At 39.0% G+C, this 26,175-nt stretch overlaps 2 protein-coding genes across 2 annotated transcripts; both read right to left on the bottom strand.

The window, feature by feature from the left end:
- Positions 1-220: 220 nt before the first annotated feature.
- On the bottom strand, positions 221-10,145 carry LOC138354975 (uncharacterized). Its single transcript, XM_069309665.1, has 5 exons — positions 9,992-10,145; positions 6,067-6,191; positions 5,128-5,232; positions 4,455-4,690; positions 221-1,257 (listed from the first exon to the last, which is right to left on the bottom strand). The coding sequence occupies exons 2-5, from the start codon at positions 6,157-6,159 to the stop codon at positions 756-758; spliced, it is 936 nt and encodes a 311-aa protein (XP_069165766.1). The 5' UTR covers positions 6,160-6,191; positions 9,992-10,145; the 3' UTR covers positions 221-755.
- A 5,071-nt stretch (positions 10,146-15,216) lies between these two features.
- On the bottom strand, positions 15,217-25,418 carry LOC123753233 (small ribosomal subunit protein mS40-like). The gene is made up of 5 exons (XM_069309664.1): positions 25,261-25,418; positions 24,142-24,301; positions 19,226-19,323; positions 18,407-18,537; positions 15,217-15,601 (listed from the first exon to the last, which is right to left on the bottom strand). Exons 1-5 carry the CDS (start codon positions 25,333-25,335, stop codon positions 15,454-15,456), a joined length of 612 nt encoding a protein of 203 aa, XP_069165765.1. The 5' UTR covers positions 25,336-25,418; the 3' UTR covers positions 15,217-15,453.
- Between the last annotated feature and the right edge of the window lie 757 nt (positions 25,419-26,175).

Raw genomic sequence — 26,175 nt, 5'->3', positions numbered from 1 at the left:
TCAGTGTCAAACCAGTTACATAAACATTAGTTTACTGATCATGCTTCCCACACTTATCCAGTGGTCTGTATAAGTGTGACTATAGTGTGTGTGAGTGTGTGTATTTGCAGCGAAGTGGTGGTTGACAGGTGCGGCCAGCATGGCCTGCTCTGCCGAAGTACAGGGGAAGGCACTCGAGGAATAGTGAACTTAACGGCATCATAAGAGGATAGTCACCTGTGTGTCCAGCTGAGAGTATTTCATTCACTCATTTATTTATTAAGCTCCCCATACGCATGGCGTGGGCGGTGGTGGAAAGAGTTACAGAGGCACATAATGGGCTCAAGAACTAAACCCCATAGTTCATTTAGCAAAGTGACAATCTTGTGAAGTTAATTACACAGTAGTTAATATTACATAAACATATACATATATATGCATACACAGATATAAGTAATGAGAGGGAGTCCATTACATAACGCTCCATAACTCGGATGTTGTAATTGGTCGAAGTGATGTGATCAGAGTAAACCCATGGAAGAACGGCAAGCAGTTTGTGAGTTACAGAATTTCCACATAATTTGTCGCAGAATTCAATAATCTTGGTTTATTGCTGAATCTTTTCGCAACAATGCTAATGAAGAATATTTGTTACATTGGAATTGTGTTTATTAATTATTAATATAATGACAATAATTATTGTTATTATGATTAATTTTTTATTTGTCATTATTAATTTTATGAGTTATCCTTTAGAACTTATAAAATATATTTTGCTATAGTAATTGGGGATCTTTGTCCTGTGATATTTCACTGATTCCATTTGTCTGCTCGAAGGCCATCCAGGCGACAGTGTGAGTGTTTTCCCAGCCTGGTATCTTGCTGAACGTTGCTATAGAAGATGGGTTGTCGTAGGCGACGTGGGCGTTAGGAATGAAGCCCTGGCTAGCATATAGCCTCCCCATGACCTTGATTACCAGTCTACCGAGCCCCAGCTTCCTGTAGCTGTCGTCCGTCCCCAACATGCCGATGCTTCCATACATAGTCGGCGACATCCAGGAGACAGGTGTTTCCTCATTTCCGGAGTAGTGCAGGTGCTGGGGGTCGAGCGGAGAGTCCTTAGTTACGCTCGAGTCGAGGAACACTCCAACAGATGGCAGATGCTGCGATAGGCTCCACGTGGACTCCAGCGGTTGCTCCTTGTTAAAGAGGCTCCTCTCCAGTAGGTGTTGGAGCCCAGTTTTGACAAGTTTACAGACGCGGAAACCTGGCTTGTTCCTGAGAGCAAAAGGGAAGAATGATATGCTGGGTACAGAGCAATGTTTTTAAGTAAACAGCCAAGGCAGCAAGCACATTTGTTACCTGATTTATACTCTCACACTATAAGTAAATCCGCTGAGTGTCCATCTTCCATAGGCACAGAAGCCGGGTCACTTATCGAGCTTACGTAATCTACTACTGGCTTAAATCAGTGTAATTTCCTCCTAAAAATCTGAGATTTTGACATAAGAAAAATTTTTAAGAGTAGGACGGTGATCGGTCCCAATATCTTGCTCCAAAGATTTTCTGGTATATCACATTGTGAATTCATTATGTATTCTTATGTAGTTTTTTATAATTTCGGCATGTAGTTTCATATTGTTCCTTAATTTACTCTATTTCAATTTTTTTTATTATTTATAAATATTTAAGTACGATTAAAAGTAGAATAGTGTTTTACCGTCTAGGTTCAATGGTAAATTGCTAAGAAAAGACCTTTAAGTAAATTCTATAAATTCCCTGCTTAAGCTTTTCCTGTTTTGTTTTATTCACTATACGTTGTAATAAAATATACGCTTCTTACTATGACAAAACTTTCTCTCTCAAACAAAGTTTTTCTTTACTAGTCAAAATCTGGCAAGTATTAAAACATTTCCAATAATAGGATTTTGGTTCCTACACTTATGTATATATAAATTATCTTTTGAGATATATACAAGAGTTGTTACATTCTTGTACAGCCACTAGTACGCGTAGCGTTTCGGGCTGGTCCTTAATCCTATGGTCCCTGGAATACGATCCCCTGCCGCGAAGAATCGTTTTTTCATCCAAGTACACATTTTACTGTTGCGTTAAACAGAGGCAACAGTTAAGGAATTGTGCCCAGTAATCTCGCCCAGTATCTCAGAGTTTATTCCACCAGTTACTTACCTGAATATTGTAATTATCCATGTTATAATGAATATAATAGCATTAAACTTTCTGCGCACACATAAGTAACAGTGAATCTAGGGAAAATAATGGCTATGACAAGCACTTAAATTACGCTCCTGTACAAACATCTGAAACCCATCTCTCAGATAATTTCACTATAAAATCAGCTTAAATATATCTGTCAAGTTGGTTAACCTTTTAATTGACAAATTACGACACTACATGAAAATGTAGTGAAATATGGAACTTGCACTTTAATAAGAACATATTAATGTTTATTGTAATGACCAGAGTTTGTCTTTATAAAGGTTTTGATAAAGTTTGAGCTCGAGTGAGAAGAAATTGTAAGGAACAAATTATGAAATCAAAAGGTTTTGGTCAGTACATCGTGCAACACTGCCTGAACATTACTAAATTGTTAAACATAAGCTACTGGCTGGCTTGGAGAGTTTTTATGGAAACAAGTAATTAAGTTGTAAACAGCCAGTAGGTTATATCAGTTAATATGTACTTAGTAAAGTCTGTTAGTGTAAATAAGATATTTGGAAGAGACGATTGGTATGACATGTGGACACATTTCCACCATGCGGTTTAATTTTAATTGTGTCTGGCTGGTGTTGGTAGACCATTACGACCAGGGTAGTCATAACCACTCACAGAAACAAGATTTTATAGAAAGAAACACAAGGGTTGGCCGTTGAGTGTCTACTGGTTTGCAGTGCTGCCGGCGGTACGATCAAGTAGTGATATGAAAACTACTGGGTGTATTTAAGACTTTGGACTTAGTGGTTGACTAAGTAGAGGGCAGCTAGTAGGGTATTAAATTTATAGATAATTTTGTTAAATATTTGGGCAGAACACATAAGAGAATGTAGATGGTTATGGTATGAGCTTTTTGCAGTATGCAACCGGAGGAGGCAGGCAAATTCAATTTGGGGATCTGTGAGTGAAGTTTTGTCCAGTTTGTCGGCATAATTTACTCTCAGTTACGACCGTTCCTTTATGTATCTGCCATCGAGTTTATATATTTTTATTATTTAGATTATAAATGCAACTTACAGCTCACTCACAGTTTTGTAGCAAGTAAAGTAACCTGTAAGAGGATATGGTATTTATGTGGTGTACCAGTGTTCTGTGTGTAATATTAACTTTTCCACCAGTGTTAATGTATTGTATCTTGCAATGCCTTGTATTTTGTTGGTGTAAATCCTTGCTTCTATCCAACGAGAGAATTGGATTTAAAGTAAATGTCAGTAGACTAAATAATTTGTTATGATTGTAGGATTTTTTTTTAATAAATAGATTGTTACCAAGCAATCTTTCTTTCCTGTGGGCTTGGTGAAGTCGTTATCTACCCTTAGACACGTACGTGGGAGTGTCTTCCTGGAGCCGGGTCTAGCAACCCACAAAGTTAGACTATTATACAGATAATGCATGTAAAGAACATTTTGGCACTATCCGAGGATAGTACTTGTGACTAATATTAAGTCCTCAGTGATGAACCGGGTATATGCCCTACCCTAAATATGCCACTGCGGACCCAAGTGTACTGTATGATCCTTCGAATGATATCATGGCAGACTTAACAATTGTTGTTAATGCTTGCAATGTGTTCTTATACTGATGTTATGCTTTACATTGTTTAATTATTTTTTTCATTTTTGTCAGCTTTTGAAATTTCATTCTCATTTATTACAACGTATTCAGTATCTTCATGCTGTTGAAATTGCAGTTAAATGTATAATTATTTATTATAACTATATATATTTATATTTATATATTTATTATATTTATTTATTATTTATTATTTATTATTTATACTATTTTGTATAATTATTCCTATTGTTTATATTTCATTTTCTTCAAACTATTTTCCTTTTCCCACCTTACATGTGTTAATAGCTGTCTTTGCCATCCCTGCCACACACACCAAGACGTTTCTAACATCTAACAGAATGAAGCTTGCGTAGTCCTAGAACAGCTCCCTCAACTGAACTGGTAAACACTTTCCTGAGTTTCTACATGAGCTTTCACTCTATGCGAAGTTTAGTTTGGTGTAGGACTTAAGACTTAAGGCCTATCAACTGCACGAGGGTTATTAAAGCCTTGACACTAGCTTACTGACCAACCAGCAAGTATACTTTAGCCCTGAACAAAGTCCAGAACTAAAGTAAACTGTCAATGTGTATACCGAGAAATGGAGCACACTTTTTGGTGTATATATCCCTGCACGGTTGATATTGCCACTTTAAAGTTCACTGTATGGTAAGGTAAGTACCAACCTGAGGAGTTCAGTATCCATGTTAGGGCGGTAAGTAAATGTGTAATTTGGATCCCAATAGACGAGGGAGCTCCCCAGCTCTTGGGCCAGCATCTTCAGCGGCTCAACCAGGTAGTGGGGAACATGGTAGATCATCAGGTGTCGTCGCCAGTCCAATAGAGGCGTCTCCCTCAGCGCCTCTATCAGTTGTTCGAATTCCGCTTCCCGGCAGTAGACGGCAATACTGGAGGGCACGTTCTAGAGGTAGAGAAACAGTGTAAGAACACCAGCGACTGTTAGTCTATTATTTCGAAATGCGCGCACGCAAGTACAAGAGGTCATAGATTCAAGCTAACGAAACAAATGTGGCAGAAAATATTAAAAATTTCTCTTTTGCAAAAAGTACAGCAGACGATTTGAATAATTGAAGTTAGAAGGCGGTTGATTCCAAAACTGTTAATACATTTTGGTTTTGGCGGCGTATGGCTGCCGGCTTCACAACATCACTAAAATGATGTATTAAATTGCCCGAACCAAACCTAACTAATGACCCGCAAGTAGAAAACTGATCATCGCATCGATTTTGCGAGCCGCTATGAATTGTAGCACATCAATTTTTGGTCTTAGGGGATTTATACGTCGAAATGCGATGTACTATGCGAGAGGGCAGGATGCAGGAGGTACGCAGTACTCACCGTCTTCTGCCACAAGAGTACGTGAGAGAGAGGCTGGGCAGGCAAGGTGTAGAACCTGGTCGTGGACAGCCACCCTCGAGCGTGTAGGAGCAGGTTGTTGTACATCTGCCATAGTTTACATTCACGTTAACAACTAAACAAAAATTAGTATTAAAAATGAGGCTTATCTTCATTCAAAAGCTCATTCTTGTTAATTAACTGAATTTTTACGAAATAAAATTATATTATTGCAATGTTTTGTGCAATATTATAGTAAGACAATAATTTTTTAATATTTTACTTGATAAATAATAATAATTACCAAAATTTTGTAGTCCTTCTGGTGGGGAGTGTTGAAAGCAATATATTTCAGTTCATAAATGTATTCAGCAATATGTATTTATATGCAGGCGATGAGTCACAATAACGGGGCTGAAGTATGTTGACCAGACCACACACTAGAAGTTGAAGGGACGACGACGTTTCGGTCCGTCCTGGACCATTCTCATGGTCCAGGACGGACCGAAACGTCGTCGTCCCTTCAACTTCTAGTGTGTGGTCTGGTCAACATGTATTTGTAACTCTAAGTCAAAATCAGATATATTTTTAAAACAAAAATATATCTGAAACAGTTTTCGTCTCACAGTTGCCAAGGAAGAAAGGTTGACTCATTGTTATAAATTAAGGCAAATCGACTCACGGTTACTGAATACATGAAGTTGTCTCGCGATCAATGAATAATGAAATGGTCCAATTGCTCTCTTGAAACTAAATTTAGCCATAACCGGCACTCATCATTTAAAATAGTTTAAGGAGCTTCTTAAAAATAATTTTCAAGAAGGGAAGGGAATTATCGGGAGCAATTGTCAAACCGCAACGACTATATCACTTGGAAGTGTTAAGGTTTTAGCTAGTCCACAGTTCTCTCCCGGAGCTACAGTCAAGTGAGGGTCAACTCACAGTGGCCGAGTAGGGTAGGTCCGCCATGAGGCTGTCAGCAAGTTCCATAAGTTTGCGCCTACTGGTCACTTGAGTGAAGATTCCCGCAGCCATGATGACTCTCCCTCCCTCACTCTACTGGTTCACTTGAAAGAAATGCATACATCGTAGGAAATATGATCATGGGACTGATACGATTAAGGACTTGCTCGAAATGCTATGCATGCCAGTGGCTGTACAAAAATCTAAGAATTGTGTATATAAATAAATTCAAAACAATAAAAATGAAATTAACAATAAGATATTTATTCATAATATTTAAAAAATAATACTCCCGAGTGTATAGTACCATGGGTATATACTGACGACCAACTAGCTAACTTTGCCCACAAGTAGATAGCCCCAGGCACTCTACCAAGCCCCACCTTAAATTGGCGGCATGTTTGACGGTCCCCCCCCCCTCCCCACCGGCTAACCGCCTGCAATTATGAGATTAGCAGAGACCAGGTCAACTTCCCGCAACCTGACCTTGGTCACTTGGTGTTCATTAACACTTAGAGGTGAGAGTTTCTTAATTACTCGGGGCCGCCAACCTGACGCCTCTCGAATTCTTGTCTGTGACTCCTGTTCTATATATATATATATATATATATATATATATATATATATATATAAATACAAAACACCTTTACAGTGTTACAGGACAAGGAAAAATCGGACTGCTCCTGGCGTGCATACAGGCTTGATTAAGAGCTTTGCTCAGTCCAGTGCATCTCCCAGGCCAGGCCTCTGGTGCCAAGACATGCCACCGGACGCTCGGCCGGGCACCCGCACCCCAACGACCAGCACTCCGGCTCCCGGCTGGCTACTGTTACACCTACCACTCGAGGGGGCGTCGGCTGCACCATCACCACCTATACCTTCAAGCACTACTGCCCGCGTTGCCGCAGGCGACACCCTGCTTACAGCCACTGTGCACCGAGCCTGGCCTTGAAGGGCTAGTCTCTGCAAGGGCGAGCTACAGCGACAATAATATCCACGAGGACGACCTGGTTTGCATACTAGGGGCGGTGCACAGCAAACCTGCTGCAGTACGACCACTTCACAAGAACATCCAGTAGTCTGCCTTGCCTATTCATACTCGGGATGGCGCCCCGGCCATTGATCCCATCCCAGGTGCTGCTTAACTAGCAACGGCAGCCTCGTAAGACCGAATCTATATCTTTTTCAGTTCAGGAAATCCTAACTTTTTTAATGGCAGACCAGGGAGTACGGCCACAGATGTGGACACAGACCAGGCAAGCAACAGTGGCCAAGGAAGCAAGCAACGACACACGGCAAGGTGGCTAACCCTGATGTAACTTATGGCCTACGTTATTCTCACATACCCCTAGTCTCTCTGTCCCATCTTGGCATACATACAACGCCTACGTCAGAAGGGACACTGCCGATAACGGCGGTCGGCAGGTGGAAGAGCGAGGCATACAACGCTTCCGTCAAGCAGAACGTCATCCAGCTCCCCAGGTGAGGACGGTTACCACAGCCAGCTGGCACTTGCCCTTCGGGGTGGGGGTTTTGGCATCGCTGGCCTGCAGGATGGCGGTGCTCCGCAGGAACCCCAGAGTGATATGCTGTCGTAGCTGTGGTAACTCAGCTAGTACATAATTGTTCAAGAACAGGTTTAATATGTTACTAAGCATACAACCAAGAAGGTACAATGCTAGGAACATGCAAGTCGTAAATAACAAAGGTTAATTCATCTTTCATAAATATACTAATAAAGGCACAATTAAGTTCTATCATTAACCGGAAAAAATGTATATGTAAATATTTATTTATACTTATGCACTGCCATACTTACATACTATGTAATACTTACCTTCATACTTAGCAATAATTATAAATTTACATTTACTTATGTAATACTTATATACTTGCATCTATATTTATTTCTATGTACCTACTTATACATTTACGTTTATAATACTCATATATGTAATAATTAAAAAATTTATTTATATATAATGAATAAGGACCCCCCCCTCCACTAGGCGTGAGTTTTTCCTCCCCGAACAGAAAATGAGACAAAGTGAAATCGACACCAGTAATTCCATCTATCATCGTACTATCATGCAAGAGGGGCCACACATCTATGGATCATACAATAAAATCAGCAGACTTCTAGATGTTACTACTGCTCAGCTTAGACATGGTTACAAGTATTTCTGGGAATTCTCATTACTGCTGATGTAGACCTGACCAAATGTATACTGTGTCAACAAAATTATTCGGTGAATTATTCACACACCCTCCGTCACTATGTGATAGAGTGCGAAAAGATACGTGAATTCAGAGACAATTCTATAACAAATGTTCCAAAAATGTGTAAATATTTCATTCAAAATTATCTGCTACCAGAAATTTTAGCCAAATATCCCCAGTTTTCTAACTGTAGGTAGTAACTAAGAGTGATTGTAACCTATCCACGCTGCCCACTGAATGGAGGCGGTTATCTTGAGATGATTTCGGGGCTTTAGTGTCCCCGCGGCCCGGTCCTCGACCAGGCCTCCACCCCCAGGAAGCAGCCCGTGACAGCTGACTAACTCCCAGGTACCTATTTACTGATAGGTAACAGGGGCATCAGGGTGAAAGAAACTCTACCCATCGTTTCTCGCCGGCGCCCGGGATCGAACCCGGAACCACAGGATCACGCATCCAGTGTTCTGTCTGCTCAGCCACCGGCTCCCTAAACATATAAATGCGGTGTGCAGGACAAACATAATTCTAGCTCTCCGCATATGTCAGTTGCTTAATTTAGAAACTGTACTTGTGGTCGATCTCGAACCCATTGTTGATGTGACGACTTATACTGAATTTTGTAACTAGCACATCAAGACTGTAACTTGCTTAGCTAAATGAATTGTGGGGTTCAGTCCCTGAGCCCATTATGTGCCTCTGTAACCCTTTCTACTACCGCCCACAAGATGGGTATGGGGTGCATAATAAATGAACTAAACTAACTGATCGTCACAATACAAATGTTTGATTCCAGCACAAATTGTATTTAATTTCATATGTACGCTGGGCGACTTAGTTGTAGGATTCCCGTCGATTATTGTGCTGTTAATCATGGCTTTACAAGAATGTTAATTCAACTGCCCAAAACGAATTCTGTCCTGCCCGAAACGCTGCGCGTACTAGTTATAGTGGCTTTACAAGAATGTAATTGCTATGCTATGTATCCTCACATCAACAATGGGTTCGACTTATATTGAATTTTGTAACTAGCTCATCAAGATTGTAACTTGCTTAGCTAAATGAATTGTGGGGTTCAGTCCCTGAGCCCATTATGTGCCTCTGTAACCCTTTCCACTACCGCCCACGGGATGGGTATGGGGTACATAATAAATGAACTAAACTAACTAAAAACTATGTATCTCACAATCCCAATGTACCTTCTTGTATATATATAAATAAATAAATAAATGATTATCCAACTTGGTGAGTTACTATGGCTCTCCGTTAGTCTTCTGTTTAATTTTAGTCACTGATTATTAGGTGTTTGCCAGTTTTTAATGGTTATTAATTTATCTTATCTATTATTTCACTCATTAAACTGGTCTACTGAGAGTAAATAAACCGTGTTGTATTCTGAATCGATTTTTCTGAAATCACTGACTTGGCAAGTGGCCGGCGAGACGCTGGTTCAAGGCCGTGATGACTCCTCTCTCTCCTATCCTCGTCCCCTCTACCCTAAACACACTATTATAGTTGGAACTGTAGCGCAGTTTGGGGACTTCTGGGATATGTCTGGTAATTTTCAAAACTGTGTAGTACTTTCATGATTACAATTTATAATGTATGAACTGGCACTTATTTTGGATGAATACTTATATAATTAGCTTTAGCACAGGAGCCTGTTATATACGATGAATTCTGAATTTACCTTCATGTTGATTCTTAAACACTTTGAAACTGTAAAAAAGCTTCTTTCATTCACAGCGCTGCTCTATATTTTTGGGACTATAGCAAGAAGGAAGTGTTGTAGGGGCGGCAGCCAGCCAGGGTCCTTCACCCTGCCACACGCCTGGTACACTGAGCTCCCGGGACGACCGTGAGATGTGTTTAGGGTAGATGGAGTGCGAAAAGATACGTGAATTTAGAGACACTTCTATAACCAAGCCGGTCGGCCGAGCGGACAGCACACTGGACTTGTGATCCTGTGGTCCCGGGTTCGATCCCGGGCGCCGGTGAGAAACAATGGGCAGAGTTTCTTTCAACCTATGCCCCTGTTACCTAGCAGTAAATAGGTACCTGGGTGTTAGTCAGCTGTCACGGGCTGCTTCCTAGGGGTGGAGGCCTGGTCGAGGACCGGGCCGCGGGACACTAAAGCCCGAAATCACTTCAAGATAACCTCAAGAAGATAACCAATGTTCCAACGATGTGTAAATATTTCATCCAAAATTATCTGCTACCAGAAATTTTAGCCAAATATCCGCAGTTTGCAAACTGTAGGTAGTAACTAAGTGATTGTTATTATTTTATTTATTTATACACAAGAAGTTACATTGGGGGTTAACAGAGAATATAAAAAATTAGTTGAATTAACATTCTTGTATAGCCACTAGCACGCATAGCGTTTCGGGCAAGCTATCCCATAACTGCCTATTGTAACATATCCACCACTGCCCACTGAATGTGGGCGGTGTGCAGGACAAACATATAAATTGTGACACTAGCTCTCCACATATGTCAGTTGCTTAATTTAGAAACTGTACTTGTGGTCGATCTCGAACCCATTTATGATGTGACTACTTATACTGAATTTTGTAACGTGCTTAGCTAAATGAATTGTGGGGTTCAGTACCTGAGCCCATTATGTGCCTCTGTAACCCTTTCCATTACCGCCCACAAGATGGGTATGGGGTGCATAATAAATGAACTAAACTAAGTTATGTGGCTCTGCAACCTTTTCCACTACCACCCACAGGAATGATATGCGAGCATAATGAATTAACTAACACTACCTGAGATTGGTGTTTATCCTTATGAGTAAATGAATATACTTATGAATATACTTACACATTTCTTGGACTTCATTGCTCGTGTTATTCTGAATTCTGCAATTTTTTCACATGCCCATTATTTAATGACGCAAAGTATGCGAATAGTTCTGCCGAGTTTAAATAGTCAAATCTACATCAGCAGATGTTGCAAACTCCCAATATTAGTTTAGCCAAATTAGTCGAATATTAATTCTTCTAAGTTTAGTTGTTCTTTCACTATCAGTGACGAAAAATCATCCCAGAAATGATGATGATCATCCCAGAGGATGAGGACCTGAGAGGATCATAATCATCTCCCATACTAGTTAAGGCTGCAGGTCATAGAACTAAAAATTCTACAAACAAGACACATAAAGGTTAATCTTATTGTGACAAATCATGAACAAGTTTTAAGATCTCAATTCAAGCTACAGGACTTAAACTTTAAAGTGTTTAATGCAACTTACACAAGAGGTAATTGTTTCACATTTATCTAGCTTGAATGTAGAGCATATATAATATGGGTCAGCTCAAGTTATAAAGAATGGAAGACCTACTCTCAAACTATGGACTTCCTATCCCCATGTTGGCCAGTAGTGGTCATCACTCTAATCAGGATCTGCTCAATATTTCACTCTGGCACATTAGAAGGGATTTTAACCCTTCAATAGATACCAAGCTGAATATGTGCAGATACTGGGCTTTATCTAGCTTTTGATTAGGTTCTAATATGTCAGTTGCTTTTATTTCTAGCTAGCAAAAGTGAGCATGAAGTTAATTTGTTGAGAACATTCCATTTTTGCTGTTTTCAAGTTTTTTGTGGGTTTTGGCCTAAAGATTTTAACATTATGCTGCTAAATTATCCTGTATAAAATTATCCCGCAACCCCATTGAACCTGCATTCATGTAGTGACATACCCCATTATCATATATGCCTGTATGTACAATATTATTTCATGTACTGTAAATATTCCCTCAATGTGTAATATGTAATTGTACCAAATGTTGTGCTTACAATTTAGAGAATTTAGGGCATCTCCATTGTGACGTATTATTGGAAATAAATTAATATTTTATGATGGCAAAAGGATGACAAAAAGATAAAAAATATATGTATAAAATCAACATTTATGCCTGCATTCAGTCCCAAGCTCGTTGGAAAGCAGGATGGGCACTTTATACACTAAACCCAAATACCATGGCAATTGCAAGAAAATAAATACTGTATAGGAATCTGAAGGTATAGATATAATCTGAAGGTATAGGTATCTGAATTAGACCTTAGTGTTACTCTTCACACTCTACACTCTGTGATACATTTGTGCTCTCATCAAAGTAACTGCATTTACTTGGAAGTGAAAACCATATTCACTTATGGTACTGTACTTATTTATAGAAGTACAGTATTACTCTGGCTAATATTGTATTGTATAACAACTTGTGGGAGTTTAAAACAGGAATATAAGTGTCATCACTTCCTAGATGTTACTACTACTTTCCCTACCACCTTATATATTTGTAATTTGTGATTTTATTTTATTTAAAACTTCATTAGACAAAATGGATTACAACATTGGTTATATGCAAGATACAAGGTTAGTTGTCACAGATTATCAAGTTCCTCCAGCTCCTCAGATGGCAGGCAGGAACCATGGATGTAGTGTTTCCTCTCTCTATCTCTATGCTGCAGAGCTGAAAAAGGAAGCTGGCAGCTCTAGGTTTTTTTGTTGTTTCAATTAACTTAGAGACCAGATCCTTCAAAAACCTGGTGGCACTTTTACCCCAGGTACAAGAGTCTCCAAGGCAATAGGGACAAAATTGTAGTGGTGATCCAGAGCTCTGTACTCACCTAGTTGTGCTTGCGAGGGTTGAGCTCTGGCTCTTTGGGCCTGCCTCTCAACTGTCAATCAATCAGCTGATCCCCCTCCCCCCCCCCCCCCACACACACACACACCAACCCGTTCTCGCAAATTCGTAAAGTCAATATTGACTTATTAACTACGTGCATAGGTGATATACTAAACATAATAGATACCCTTAAAAAGATTCATAGAAAACACCGACCTTACCTAACCTTGTTAGTATCTTAAGATAAGCATCTATTGCTTCGTAATTACAATTATTACTTAACCTATACCTATTATAGGTTAGGTAATACAGTAATTGTAATTACGAAGCAATAAGATGCTTATCTTAACATACTAAGTAGGTTAGGTAAGGTCGGTGTTTTCTATGAATCTTTTTAAGGGTATCTATTATGTTAAGTATGTCACCTATGCACATATTTAATAAGTCAATATTGACTTATTAAATTTGTGAGAACGGGTTGCACACACACACTCAGGAAGCAGCCCATAGTAGGTGTCTAACTCCCAGGTACCTCTTTACTGTTAGATGAAGAGGTATCAGGTGAAAGAAACTCTGCACATTTGTTATTCCCTCTGCTGGGGATCGAACCCGGACCCTTAGGACTACGAATTCCGAGTGCTGTCCACTCAGCCGTCAGGCCTCATCTGTATTTATGAGACCTTGCTGCTTCTCTGTGGATGGCAGCACCACCCAATATGCAATACTGAAGTCAACGAAGGTATTAGCCAAGGTCGAAACACACATGTTTCTCAGGAATGTAGGCTCAGGAATCTGTACACCTGTTGATTGACGGTTGAGAGGCGGGACCAAAGAGCCAGAGCTCAACCCCCACAAACACAACTAGGTGAGTACATGTAGTTCCACACTGGAGTATGGAATCAGAACAATCCTGGAGTATGCAACCCCAGCATACTCCAGGATTGGAGTATGCTGGGGCATACTAGAGCCCGTATCTAGTCAAGCACAAGACGAAGCTGGAAAAAGTTCAGAGGTATGCCACTAGGCTAGTCCCAAAACTATGAGGCATGAGTTATGAGGACAGACTACGTGAACTGCACCTCACATCGCTGAAAGACAGTAGAGCTATGGGAGACATGGTCACCACATACAAAATTCTCAGGGGAATTGATAGGGTGGACAAGGATGGATTATTTAACATGGGTGGCACATGCACAAGGGGACACAGGTGGAAGCTGAGTACCCAAATGAGCCACAAAGACATTAGAAAGAACTTTTTTCAGTGTCAGAGTAGTTAGTAATGGAATGCATTAGTCAGTGATGTGGTGGAGGCTGATTCCATACACAGTTTCAAATGTAGATATGATAGAGCCCAGTAGGCTCAGGAATCTGTACATCAGTTAATTGACGGTTGAGAGGCAGGACCAAAGAGCCAGAGCTCAACCCCCGCAAGCACAATTAGGTGAATACACTAACTGTCTACCGTTCTTCCAGGGGTTCGCTTTTATCTCATCTAGGTGGCCACATAAGCTCGTCAGAGTTGTAGGGCATTAGGTAATGGGGCTCTCTCTCTGCTGGGTTCTTTCCTCTCTCTCTAACTAGTTGTAGTAAGGCTACTCTTAATGATGTCACTGACATCAGTGTGTCTTAAATGCCATCCCTTGTGCTTTGGCAGAGCAGGCCATGCTGGCCATGCCTGTTAGCTACTGCCTCACTGCAAATACACCTATATTCAGTATGGATTAGGAAAGGAGGGCGGAGAGCCACTGCAATTCGGAGGGCCTGCGGTTTGAGATAGATGCTAGTTGCTAATAGGAAGTAACTTACATAGGGAGCTGTTAAAGCTCTAAGTTGAGCTGTATCATGTAGGTTGCAGCTTCTCGACATGTTGCACCTGTTTGATCTACAATGGGGCCATCCAAGCTGGATTGCTTGTGGACTTTTAATATATACCATACCTGCTTCACCAGCTATTGCCTACAAGGATTTGTTAATCCTGGAGCTTGTTAACTAAGGCCCATGATTAACCAGTCCTCAGCAATTCTTGTGGTGCAATTTTGGCACAGTTTTTTGTCAAATCCTGGTACAGTATATGGTAGGGCTGCACTGAGCCTACAAATGTGAAAACTTGAATTTTACCCAAAACATAAATCACTTAAGAACTCTATGACCCAACCAGGGTTCAAACCTGCATAACTAGGCCCCACCCCCTGGTGTACACACAACCAAAACCACTTCACCAGCGACTGCTTATATACAGTACAGTATATACATACAAAAGGGTTTATAAAAAGACAAATGATAAAGTTATGTCATGTTAGGCTAGGATTCTGGTATCAGGGTACAGGAAATCATATGCCAAAATAGCCCTTAACTAGCACTCTGATTAGTTTCAAGCAGTTTTGTTTAACAGAGACTCAACTGTACAGTAGTGTATATATATTACAAGAATCACTATGGCAGCTAACAAGAAAGTAGAATTACAACATATTATACAGCAAATAATTATATAATCCATGGAGACTTTTCAAGAGGTTTATACGTTTTCATGCTCAGCAGGATTGTAGTACTCGGAATAATCATATTCGCGTAAGGGAACATCGTAGGTTAGGAGACCATAGTCACGAGCTTTTTCTACAGCCACTTGCAGTTCCTTGTGACGCCTTTGACAGAGGTTTGTTTTCCTGCAAGAAAAGTAAGCCTTTAGGAAAATATAACCTACAGTATTAATCATAAAGCACTCTCCATGCAATTTAATAAAGCCAAGATTAGAAATGAAGTGGTATATCTATAAAAATTATATACTGTATAAAAATATACAGTACAGTACTGTAATTTAGTTTTTATGCAAGGGTTCCTTGAGACATGAAAATTATTCCAAGCATTCTACAAAGGTAAAAAGGTTGAGAAATGCTGCTCTGAAGTCAAAATTAATCGAAAATGGATCTGTTATGAAATGCCAAGTTTTTCACAGAATCAAATTGTTTGAATTTTATCATTACTCTGTGCTAATTTTTAATCACTGCTATTACCGAGAATAATAAAATACACATAATATATAAACAATGCATTTAAAAAACAAAATTATAAATTTGTATTATCTAAAAACCTAATTCTCTTTTCCCCCACATCAGTCAGGTTTATTGTGCTACTTTGGTTAGTTAGATCAGGGTGTGAATAGTCAAGGTTTCAAGTTAAGTGCTTATTTCCAGAGTACCAATGTGACGATGTCGACGCCATCTGTTGAGCGCACCCGACTCCATTTTCTGTTCCCCAGTTGAAGACTGTAATCTTATGGACCCCTGTGTAGTTTCCTTCTTACTATTCATCTTTACTCATCAGAAGTGATGTGGGTGGTACCTTGGTCAACAGGAATCAGTTCACCCTGGGCAGTCCTGAGCTCAAGGCGTGTTTCAGTGGGAATAAGTGGCGGAGTCGGTGTAGACTGTGATTTGTCTATGATAATTAAGTATTAGTGATTGAACCAACATATCCCGGTATGGCCAAGTTGAGTTACGAGATGAAATTAATGTCAGTCTGTTAAGGCTTGCTATAATTGAAGCCAGTGTGGAAGCCTGCCAGTGTGTGCTAGAGACCCCTGCCAGTGTGTTGCTGGAGACCCCTGCCAGCATGCTGCTGGAGACCCCTGCCAGCATGTGCTGTAGAGGACTGGCCATGATTTAATGAGAAAGGTGAAGTCACCAACGTGAGGACCATAGAAGACACTCGGGGAGGGAACCTTGAGTGGTGTACGACAGAAGATAGAAGTGGACTCGCCAGGAAAGAAGATTGCATTAGTTTTATAATGTCCTGTGTGAAGGTGACACCAGTTGTCATGTGCTGTACATATGTGTAAATAGTTAAGAAGTACACATAGTGAAGGTCTTGTTTAGTGTTGTTTATCCCCCCCCCCATTCCTGTTGGACTATTACTGCCAGTTCATAATAACTTGCCTATGACTCGGGGTTGGATCGAGTAAGAAGAGGCATTAAAGCCCCATATAAAGTTAGATAAGAAAAAACCCAGTTACTGGCTAAGTGAGGCCATAACAACCAAGACATTAAATAATTTAGGCAATAAGTGCTCAAATTTATGCAGTTTGTGCTGTGATCAGATTCCTAGTCACTAACTTTGCCATATAATCTAAGTATTGTTACTAAATACAGTATTGTTTTATTAAATTATAGAGGTCCAGCAACTATAGCAGACAGTCCCTGAGGAATCTGTGGTTCTTACAACTGAAGCAGTGCTAAACCTCTGAACAACCATACTGGGAATTGGAAAACATCAAACAAATGTTGCCAAACCATATTTTTTACAGTACTCTTGAAGTTATCTTGAGATAATTTCGGGGCTTTTTAGTGTCCTCGCGGCCTGGTCCTCGACCAGGCCTCCACCCCCAGGAAGCAGCCCGTGACAGCTGACTAATACCCAGGTACCTATTTTACTGCTAGGTAACAGGGGCATAGGGTGAAAGAAACTCTGCCCATTGTTTCTCGCCGGTGCCTGGGATCGAACCCAGGACCACAGGATCACAAGTCCAGCGTGCTGTCCGCTCGGCCGACCGGCTCGAATTACAATCTTGCATATTTTAGCTCTCAGCTGACATGAGACATCCAGCACAAGCTTAAGTATATTAACATTTTACAACAGTGTAGGAGTGACATGACTGATCACCAGACTAATGTAAAAGTTTGATCATGCCAACACGTCTTGATATTCTAGAGTCCTTGAGAAAATTAGGAAAAATATGATCTATAGCAAAAGCAACAAAATACTTCCAAAAGCATGCATGCATGCAGAGTGAGAGAGGAAGCCGGTGGTGTCTGGGCAAGGCAGCACTCTCGTCTTCAATGCACATATCTGTACTTCACGGAGCTCGCACCACACTCATGCTCCCTCCCTCACTTCCTAAGTACTAAAATACCCATTCATAATTATATCAAGTACTTATAGTAAATATGACTTTAAGAAGTTTATTTTAAAATTACAGTAGTAAGTGTACTGGAGACGGTTACTCAATAACACGTCACTTGTGCACAGCAAGACCCACAGACACCTTCAGATTTTACAGAGGACAAAAATGCACAATAATGCCATACATTATCTTAAAATCATTTTGGATTTTATGAGTTTTCAAACTTCAGTGTGCAACTGTATAATTACTGTTTTAATTTTTATACAAATTTACCGAATATATTTTTACCATCATATTAAAGATTATAAATTGTTATCAACAACACACTATTGTACACTGAAAAAGCATAGATGATTATCAGGATGCAAACTTAAGCATACACAAAACATTTTGAGATGAATGGTCAAGAAGAGAAATTAGGAAATTAATTGCCCAATTTTTTAAATTAAAATGATAAAATTAGTTTAACAGATTAACTCTACAAATAAAAATTAATTGTAAAAAAAAAAATTACCAAAGAGGCAAACAACCTTACTGAAAAACAATTGATAAAACATGATGCAGTACTCACTGATAAGAAATTATTGCCCCAGTGTGTTCTGCGATAAACTGATTCAACAAATTAACATTACGATAGTCCAAGACAAGGAATTCATCCCGACAAATTGGACATGGGTTTCCAGTAGAGATCATTTTCCCACGCTGTAAAATTAAACAATTTTAGTTGGCAATTATAACATTTGCAATGTACTTCTAAGAATATCAGATATTCATCAAGTATATTACAGAAAAAGTAATGATAGGCAGACAGAAGTATCACAGTCATGTGCAGAATAAGTATTGTAACATGGATGAAAATATTAAACTGTCCTATACATATGAAAATGAAAGTGATGACATTTAAATCCGTCCTGGAAAAGGAAATTCATTTTCATATTCAAGAGGGAGGGAGGGGATGGGGTATTTATCAGTCACTTAGATACAAAAAATAAACAAGAAACAGCCTTTGTCTACATATCAGACAGCACATCTGAACCTCTAGAAGGGGAGCCAGTTTCTTGTTCTGGTTCACATTAGGACAAATGGAACTCCTGCAACTGCTGTGACCCAGTAGTGAGAGGCCACCTCAGCAAGACAGCATCAGGGAGCCACCAACTGGCTCCCCATAAATGTCCCATTTGGCAAAAAATGATATTTGTAATTCACATTTTGTAAGAGGACATAGGAAAATTACATCTCATTGAAAGGCAAGGGCCTTGCCAAACTAATTATTTTGGCAGGTGATACAATTACCTCTTCTATAAAATTAGATAAATCGTATATTAACAAATTATGTTAGTATATCAATGCAACTATCCTAAGATATACTCTATAAAAAAAAATAACTTACTATACATGTCTTCCTGGTTTTTCGTGGAGGAAGGCCACCCTTAAAGTTTCGACGATACTTTTTCCATACCGGCTCAGAACCATACGTAGTTTGATAAGCTGAAAGAAGGAAATATCCAGTATATTATTTTCCTTGGAATACAGTAACAGGGGAAAAAAAGGGAAAATGTCCACATTTCTACATTTTACAAAAAAAGAACCTGCATACCACACATTTATATAAAATACATAACTACTCTAATTGTCTCTGGAGGTAGCGGATCATCTCTTAGTGCATCCATAATGTCCTCCTGCTATGGAGTTGTGCAAGGACAGAGAACAAGAATAAATCTCTATGTGTGGTTAAATCTAATGGAGGAATTTCAAATGAGATTAATTACACGAGAAAGTAATCCAGAAAGAATTTTTTGTGCAAGAACTTGGATACAGGAAAGTGGCAAAATATATCGAGGAGCCTACATTATGCATGAAGTGTTCTCGCTGGGGATATACGGCTTGGAAATGTCAATTTGACCCCAGATGTCATTATTGTGGAAATAAGCGTGACTCACGACAGTGACTGTCAGGATTGACATAGACAAAACAATTTTGTCATCTTGCTACAATTGTTGAGGCATCCACAATGCTGGTTCCTCTCTGTCCTATGTCCTACAAATTTGTGCGATTCCAAGCCGGTAACTATAAGCAGGGTAAATGAGGCTCCGAAGGAAGGCAAGATCGTACAACAGGAACAAGGAAGAAACAGTGGAAAGACAACGTTTGCCTCTGTGACCAACTTTTGGGAGAAAGGCACGGCAACGATTAAAGATAGCCTAGTGGCAGTAAGAAACGAAGTCAAAAAAGTGTACCCTCATGGTGATGAGGTGCAGGGCAACGTCATGGATTTTGCGGTCGGTACACAGATCTTGGAATACCTAAAAAAAAGTTGGACAAGAGGATTGAAGCTCTTGAAAAATTAGCTATGGTAAACAGATGGTGTGTAGTGGGGAGTGAAGTGGGTAAACAGATGGTGTGTAGTGGGGAGTGAAGTGGGGAGTGATGTAGGGTGTGTAGTGGGGAGTGTAGTAGGGAGTGAAGTGGGGAATGAAACGGAGGGAAAAGAAAGTAAGGAAGAGGATGGTGTATCACAGATGGAAGAGTTTCAGGAAAATGAACTATCCACTAATGATGGCAGTGTTCAACCCTGTGTGGTGGAAAATGTTGATGGAGAAACTCAAGAAAAATGGTTTACAAAAATAGAATTGGAAGACATTGTTAAGAATAGAGTTACCTTTTATGGTAGAAGGGGATGTACAAGTGCTGAGCAAGAAGAAATTTCAAAATGTTGGGAGTCTCTGACTAAGTGGATATTGCTTCTCAGTGACTTAAAATGTGTGTGGAGGGTGTGGACAAGGTGATGATGTCGATTATCAGTGAATTGGCAAACCACAGCAAAGTTCAGTGTTGGAACATAGAGGGAAAAATTACTGCATCTATTTTGTATTCCTCCCATTTTGGTGTTAATTGTTAATCATGCTCTGTAACATTAGAACATAAGGATCTTATTATGCTTTCACATGCATTATTCATTTCGTCCCACCTTTTGAAGTGAGAGGATTAATTCATTAGCTCCCCCACCTCTCATTACTCTAATCGCCAAAGCTTCATTTATCTCTGAAATTCTATCCCCAATACTCTAAGTTTAATCATATCATCATTATCTCAGTAATAGCATTTCTTGGGTTATGATAATAATCTTGGTATTATTCTCATGGCTTCATGTTGAATCTTCTCCAACTTATTTAGTCTGCCTTTATCAACACAATACATGACGGGGGACAGCATAATCAATAAGAGATCTCACAGTATGCCATGTGATTACCACTGGAATGTGAAATATAGAATATAATTAATAATTGTGTACTGTATGGGTTTGTGAGCCCCCTTGAGGGACCTTATATAGAGGGTAGAAATAAGAACATAAGAACAAAGGTAACTGCAAAAGGCCTATTGGCCCATACGAGGCAGCTCCTATTTATAACCTTGTTGTTGTTTTAGATTTAGCTACTCAGAACAAAGTGTCCATGTAGCACGGGCTATAGTGAGCCCGTAAACATATTTATAACCACTCAATCCCACTTATATACATGTTCAACCCACGCTTGAAACAATCAAGGGGACCCCACCTCCACCACACCACGTGGCAACTGGTTCCACAAATCAGCAACCCTGTTACCAAACCAGTATTTACCCAGCTCTTTCCGAAATCTAAACTTATCCAATTTATATCCATTGGTCTGTGTTCTGTCTTGTGTTGATACTTTTAATACCATATTAATATCTCCTTTGTTATGTCCATTCAACCACTTGTAAACCTCTATCATGTCAACTCTAACTCTTCGCCTTTCCAGTGAATGCAATTTAAGCTTTGTTAATCTTTCTGCATATGACAGGTTTCTAATTTAGGGGATTAACTTTGTCATCCTGCGCTGGACACGTTCAAGTGAATTTATATCCATTTTATAGTACAGCGACCAAAACTGAACTGCATAATCTAAATGGGGCCTAACCAGAACTATATATGAAATATATAATTTAAATGGTCATACATTAAATTATCACTATATTATGAAATAGCCTAAGCTACTCTATCCTTTTGAGATGTACTTCATTTTCTCAATAAACTTACTTGAACTTGAACCTGTGTTAATGATGGAAAAGTAGGAGTATAGCTCATCTGCAGCTCATACTGGTTATATGACCCATTAAATATGAAAGTCTTGGAGTCATTTTTGGATTGTATATAAAATAACTGCAATTTTACATATTTTCTTCTAAATATAATACTGTACATCAGTTTACAATGAGCAAATCCACAAGGGCAGTGACGAGGGTTCGAACCTTCATCTGAGAGGATCCCAGACGCTGCCTTAATCGACTGAGCTACGACATGGTTAAAAGAATTGGAGAGACTGCAGGATCCATGGTAGGTAAGGATGATTTCCCAGTTGCAATTCTTTTAACCATGTCGTAGCTCAGTCGATTAAGGCAGTGTCTGGGATCCTCTCGAACATAGGTTCGAATCCTTGCCAAGGCCCTTGTGGATTTGTTCATTTGATGCATCACGGTATTGTGATTTCTGTGTGTAATGAAGTGGGGGCGAAGAGGTAGGAGAGCCTATTGACAGAGCTTGGGTGCATGGAGGAATTGTGTAAAACCCTGGTTTGTGTCTCAGAGAGACTGCAGGATCCGTGGTAGGTCAGGATGATTTCCCGGTTGCAATTCTTTTAACCATGCTGTAGCTCAGTCGATTAAGGCAGAGTCTAGGATCCTCTCGGACGTAGGTTCAAACCCTCATCACGGCCCTTGTGGATTTGTTCATTTGATGCATCACGCTATTGTGATTTCTGTGTGTAATCAGTTTAGAATATTACAGCACCATTAAAGATTTTGAAAACATGCATTTGTAGTAATATTATACATTACAGTATATGATTGTTTCTCACTATACTGTATGTACTGTATTATGTATTGTTTAGGTTGCTTATTTATAGGCAATTATAGCTCAGCCAATCTGGCTCCCAGTATTCCACCGTGAAACATATTTCTTAAAACAGATGGCTGTACCAAAGCATCTTTCCAAGAAGATAGAAAAGTTTTAAAGAATTGAAGACAGCAATACAGGTGAGTCAACACAGATGTAGGTAGAGTAGTAAACTCCGAGAAAAAATGGAGAGAAACCTTCTGTGCAATATATTCTTTTTGTGTTCAATACTTTCTTTGCTTGGCAATTTGAATCAACTTATTTGTGAAGTTAGTTTATATTTATGTACCTGTGAATTATTATGCCTTAGAGATATTTATCACTATTATAAACACCCTTGTCTCATGAAGTAGTGGACTGGTTGATGAATATTTAATTTCTCTGGTGCTATAACAAGATCACTGATGTCATGTAAACAATACGTATAGTACTCATCAAACGTTTGGCTAAGATTAACATATCTTGGCTCAATCCACCCATCCATCCCTTCAGTCATTAAGCAATAATTGTATTACTTGAGTGTTAAACAAAAACTTAATTAAGCACTATAGCACTCTTCGAACATCCCTAGCATCCGATTTTTCCTCTTGAGTCCGAGCATCGGACTGTGCTGGTGTCCAATAAAAAAATATTTGTATAAAATTCATTTATTATCCAATTGACTTCGGGATAGTTTCAAAATGAGCACCTTTAGAGTGCACACAATTTGATACCAAAATGAAAGATGTAAAACGAAACTTGATGTTAGAACACTTGAAAGATTATGAATACGTTTTGGTCAAAATTTTAAAATATTTGTTAAAATTCTATTTATTGTGTTATTATTATGGGACTAGTTTTAAAATGCGCACCTTTAAATTACAAACAATTTGATACCAAAATGAAAGATGTAACACGAAAATTTATGTCAGAACACTGGAAAGGTATAAATAATTTTGTGATGATGAGTGTCCAAAATTAAAATATTTGTTAAAATTCCAGTTACTGCTCTATTATTATTGCTGTCTCTCTACCGACCAGCCCAAGTATAAGCGTGTGATTACTGTACAGTACTGTAATAATTTGTATTTATGCTTTCAAAGATCTCTATGCACTTGATGCACACCACCTAATTTTGTAGTGAATTCAATCTATAAAAACTATGGTAGCTGAGAAAAATTACTCCCACATATCTTCTGGATTTTATTTTGCTACTTTAAGTGAATCAGCTGGTGCAACATGTAGCTGGAACATTGAAATCTTCCTTGTTCATCTTTTTACAGACATAATTCTCTTACAAATAATGTAGCCATATCTTCCCCTTTTCTTTAATTTTTCCAGAATATCAACAGAACTTACAGGCATGAATCACAAGATACTCGGATGCAAACATAACACACAATACATATTTATACCTTCACTCTTCATGTACTTCAAGCTTGTCTCCAATGGAATGACTCTTGAACGGTCTTTGGTCGGATCACGTTCTTCAACCATCGTCTCTTCCTCGCTGGCCTTGCACTGTAATCTTGTACTGGTAACCAAACTACATCGTATTGGATTGCCATCTGTAACCTGAAAGTGTTTCAAATTTAAGCATGAAGTTAATTGAGGAAATCATTTTAATGACTGAATAAAATACTTTGACAGTAAAATGTACATACCTAATGAAGAGGTATCACTGTGTGATACCATGCTATGTTCATCACACAGCATAAAATAGTTTAAAACCTTATACAGGTTAAATTTATACAGGTTATAGCAAGCAGTATTTCTGAATTCTGTAAAACTGATTATGCACCAAACAACACTTAAATATATATTGTATTTTAATAGCTCAAGCAGAAAATATAGTAATGAAGATAAATCCCAATGCATTACAAGATACTTTATAGTGCTCATTACCCAAACTGGGTAACTCTGAGGACTTTATAAGACTGCAGATGATATGCTCGTCAACCACTGAAACATCTTTCAGTGGTTGTTGGCCGATTTTAATTGTTCCAATTTAATCGCTATGCGTACTAGTGGCAAAACGTACCGAAAGCATACCGAAACGCTATGCTTACTAGTGGCTATAGGTAATAATAATATAATAATAATTTTTATCTTTTTTTTTTTTAGGTACTGTATGTACTAGCTCTATCTATAAATCATTCAGAATGTTTGTAACTCTGCATCTATGTATGTACTTTTCCTAAATAAAATATTATTATATTATTATTATTAATCTTTGGGGGCAGAGTCCGGGCGTTGGCTCGGCCGAGATGGAGGCTGATGCTCTAAGTCTCACTTGATGGGATACGCAGCCGCAAGTATTAGTGTTATTCCCGACAAAGGAAAGGCTGGGCTTATTCGACACCTGGGCCTTCGTAGCTCATAAATCAACACCAACAGAACAAGGTTGCTTTATAAACTAAACAAATTGTGATTTAACGAGATTGCAAAGTTATCGCTCACACACACGAAGTAAAGCTGTACAGCACCGTACACAAGTGAAGAGAAAACATGGACTCCACATTATATCTCTATACCTGTAATAATGCCCGATTTCTTACAAAATCGGTGGCTGCAGCCCTGTAGCCGGAGATGAGAGACCTGAGGAACATGGTGATGCTGCCAGTGTTTATGTCTCAGACCCTGTTGGAATATAACCAGTCTCTCAATCGGGTCAACCCAAGTGTGGCGTTTCCATGAGCGGGCGGCGTCCTTACCAACTCCGGATTATGTCTATTACATTACTAAACTTCATTTAATAACTATATGCCTGTTAAATAGAAGATTTTAATTGTTAATAGCATTATATTGTCGTTTTAATATGGAACACGTACACATATGCGAAATGTCCGAAGTGGTAAAAATATTAGTGTGCGATGTTGTCAATGTACGGAGTGTCTTGTATCCTTTTCCAAAAGGGTCGCCCATGTTGGAATCGGTGAACGCCCTAGTAATATTGTTGAAAACATCTTAATAACTTATTAAACCAAAGGTCTTTTTATGTCAGAAGAACGGCAGAAACTGGATCTATATATGAAAACTCTTTCAGGGCAAAATTTAAAGTAAAACTAGATTAAAGTAAATTTATGTTTCTATCTTTCTTGAGACGTATAAAAATCTTACGTTTATTAACGATTCTGCGTGAAATAAGCATTGTTCTGAGATGAATATTGCGGATTTCCGGCTCTACGACCGATGAAAAATGCAACTTTTATACAACTACAAATATCTTTAGTTTTACTTTAAATTTTGTCCTGAAAGAGTTTTCGTATATAGATCCAGTTTCTGCCGTTCTTCTGACATAAAAAGACATTTGGTTTAATAAGTTATTAAGAAGAAAACACGTCAATTTCTACTTTCTAATTGTGTTGTACATCGGTATATAAGAATGAAGGTAACTGCAGAAAGCCTATTGGCCCATATGTACATGTATTAGCGTCCTCATCCTTCCT

Source organism: Procambarus clarkii, chromosome 65, assembly GCF_040958095.1.
Source record: "Procambarus clarkii isolate CNS0578487 chromosome 65, FALCON_Pclarkii_2.0, whole genome shotgun sequence".
NCBI classification, from domain to species: Eukaryota; Metazoa; Arthropoda; class Malacostraca; order Decapoda; family Cambaridae; genus Procambarus; species Procambarus clarkii.
Note: the sequence above shows the minus strand (reverse complement) of the source record. Positions and strands in the feature narration are given on the sequence as shown.

What these genes read in the sequence shown, in the direction of transcription:
- LOC138354975 (XM_069309665.1), bottom strand. Translation starts at nt 6,159, where the DNA reads ATGGCTGCGGGAATCTTCACTCAAGTGACCAGTAGGCGCAAACTTATG. An exon ending in ACCTACCCTACTCGGCCACT is followed by an intron (nt 5,233 to 6,066) that starts GTGAGTTGACCC and finishes AAACTATGGCAG; the next exon opens with ATGTACAACAACCTGCTCCT. An exon ending in ATGGATACTGAACTCCTCAG is followed by an intron (nt 1,258 to 4,454) that starts GTTGGTACTTAC and finishes TTTTGCTCTCAG; the next exon opens with GAACAAGCCAGGTTTCCGCG.
- LOC123753233 (XM_069309664.1), bottom strand. Translation starts at nt 25,335, where the DNA reads ATGTTCCTCAGGTCTCTCATCTCCGGCTACAGGGCTGCAGCCACCGAT. An exon ending in AAACCAGGAAGACATGTATA is followed by an intron (nt 18,538 to 19,225) that starts GTAAGTTATTTT and finishes TTAATTTTACAG; the next exon opens with CGTGGGAAAATGATCTCTAC. An exon ending in GGGGCAATAATTTCTTATCA is followed by an intron (nt 15,602 to 18,406) that starts GTGAGTACTGCA and finishes CTTTTCTTGCAG; the next exon opens with GAAAACAAACCTCTGTCAAA.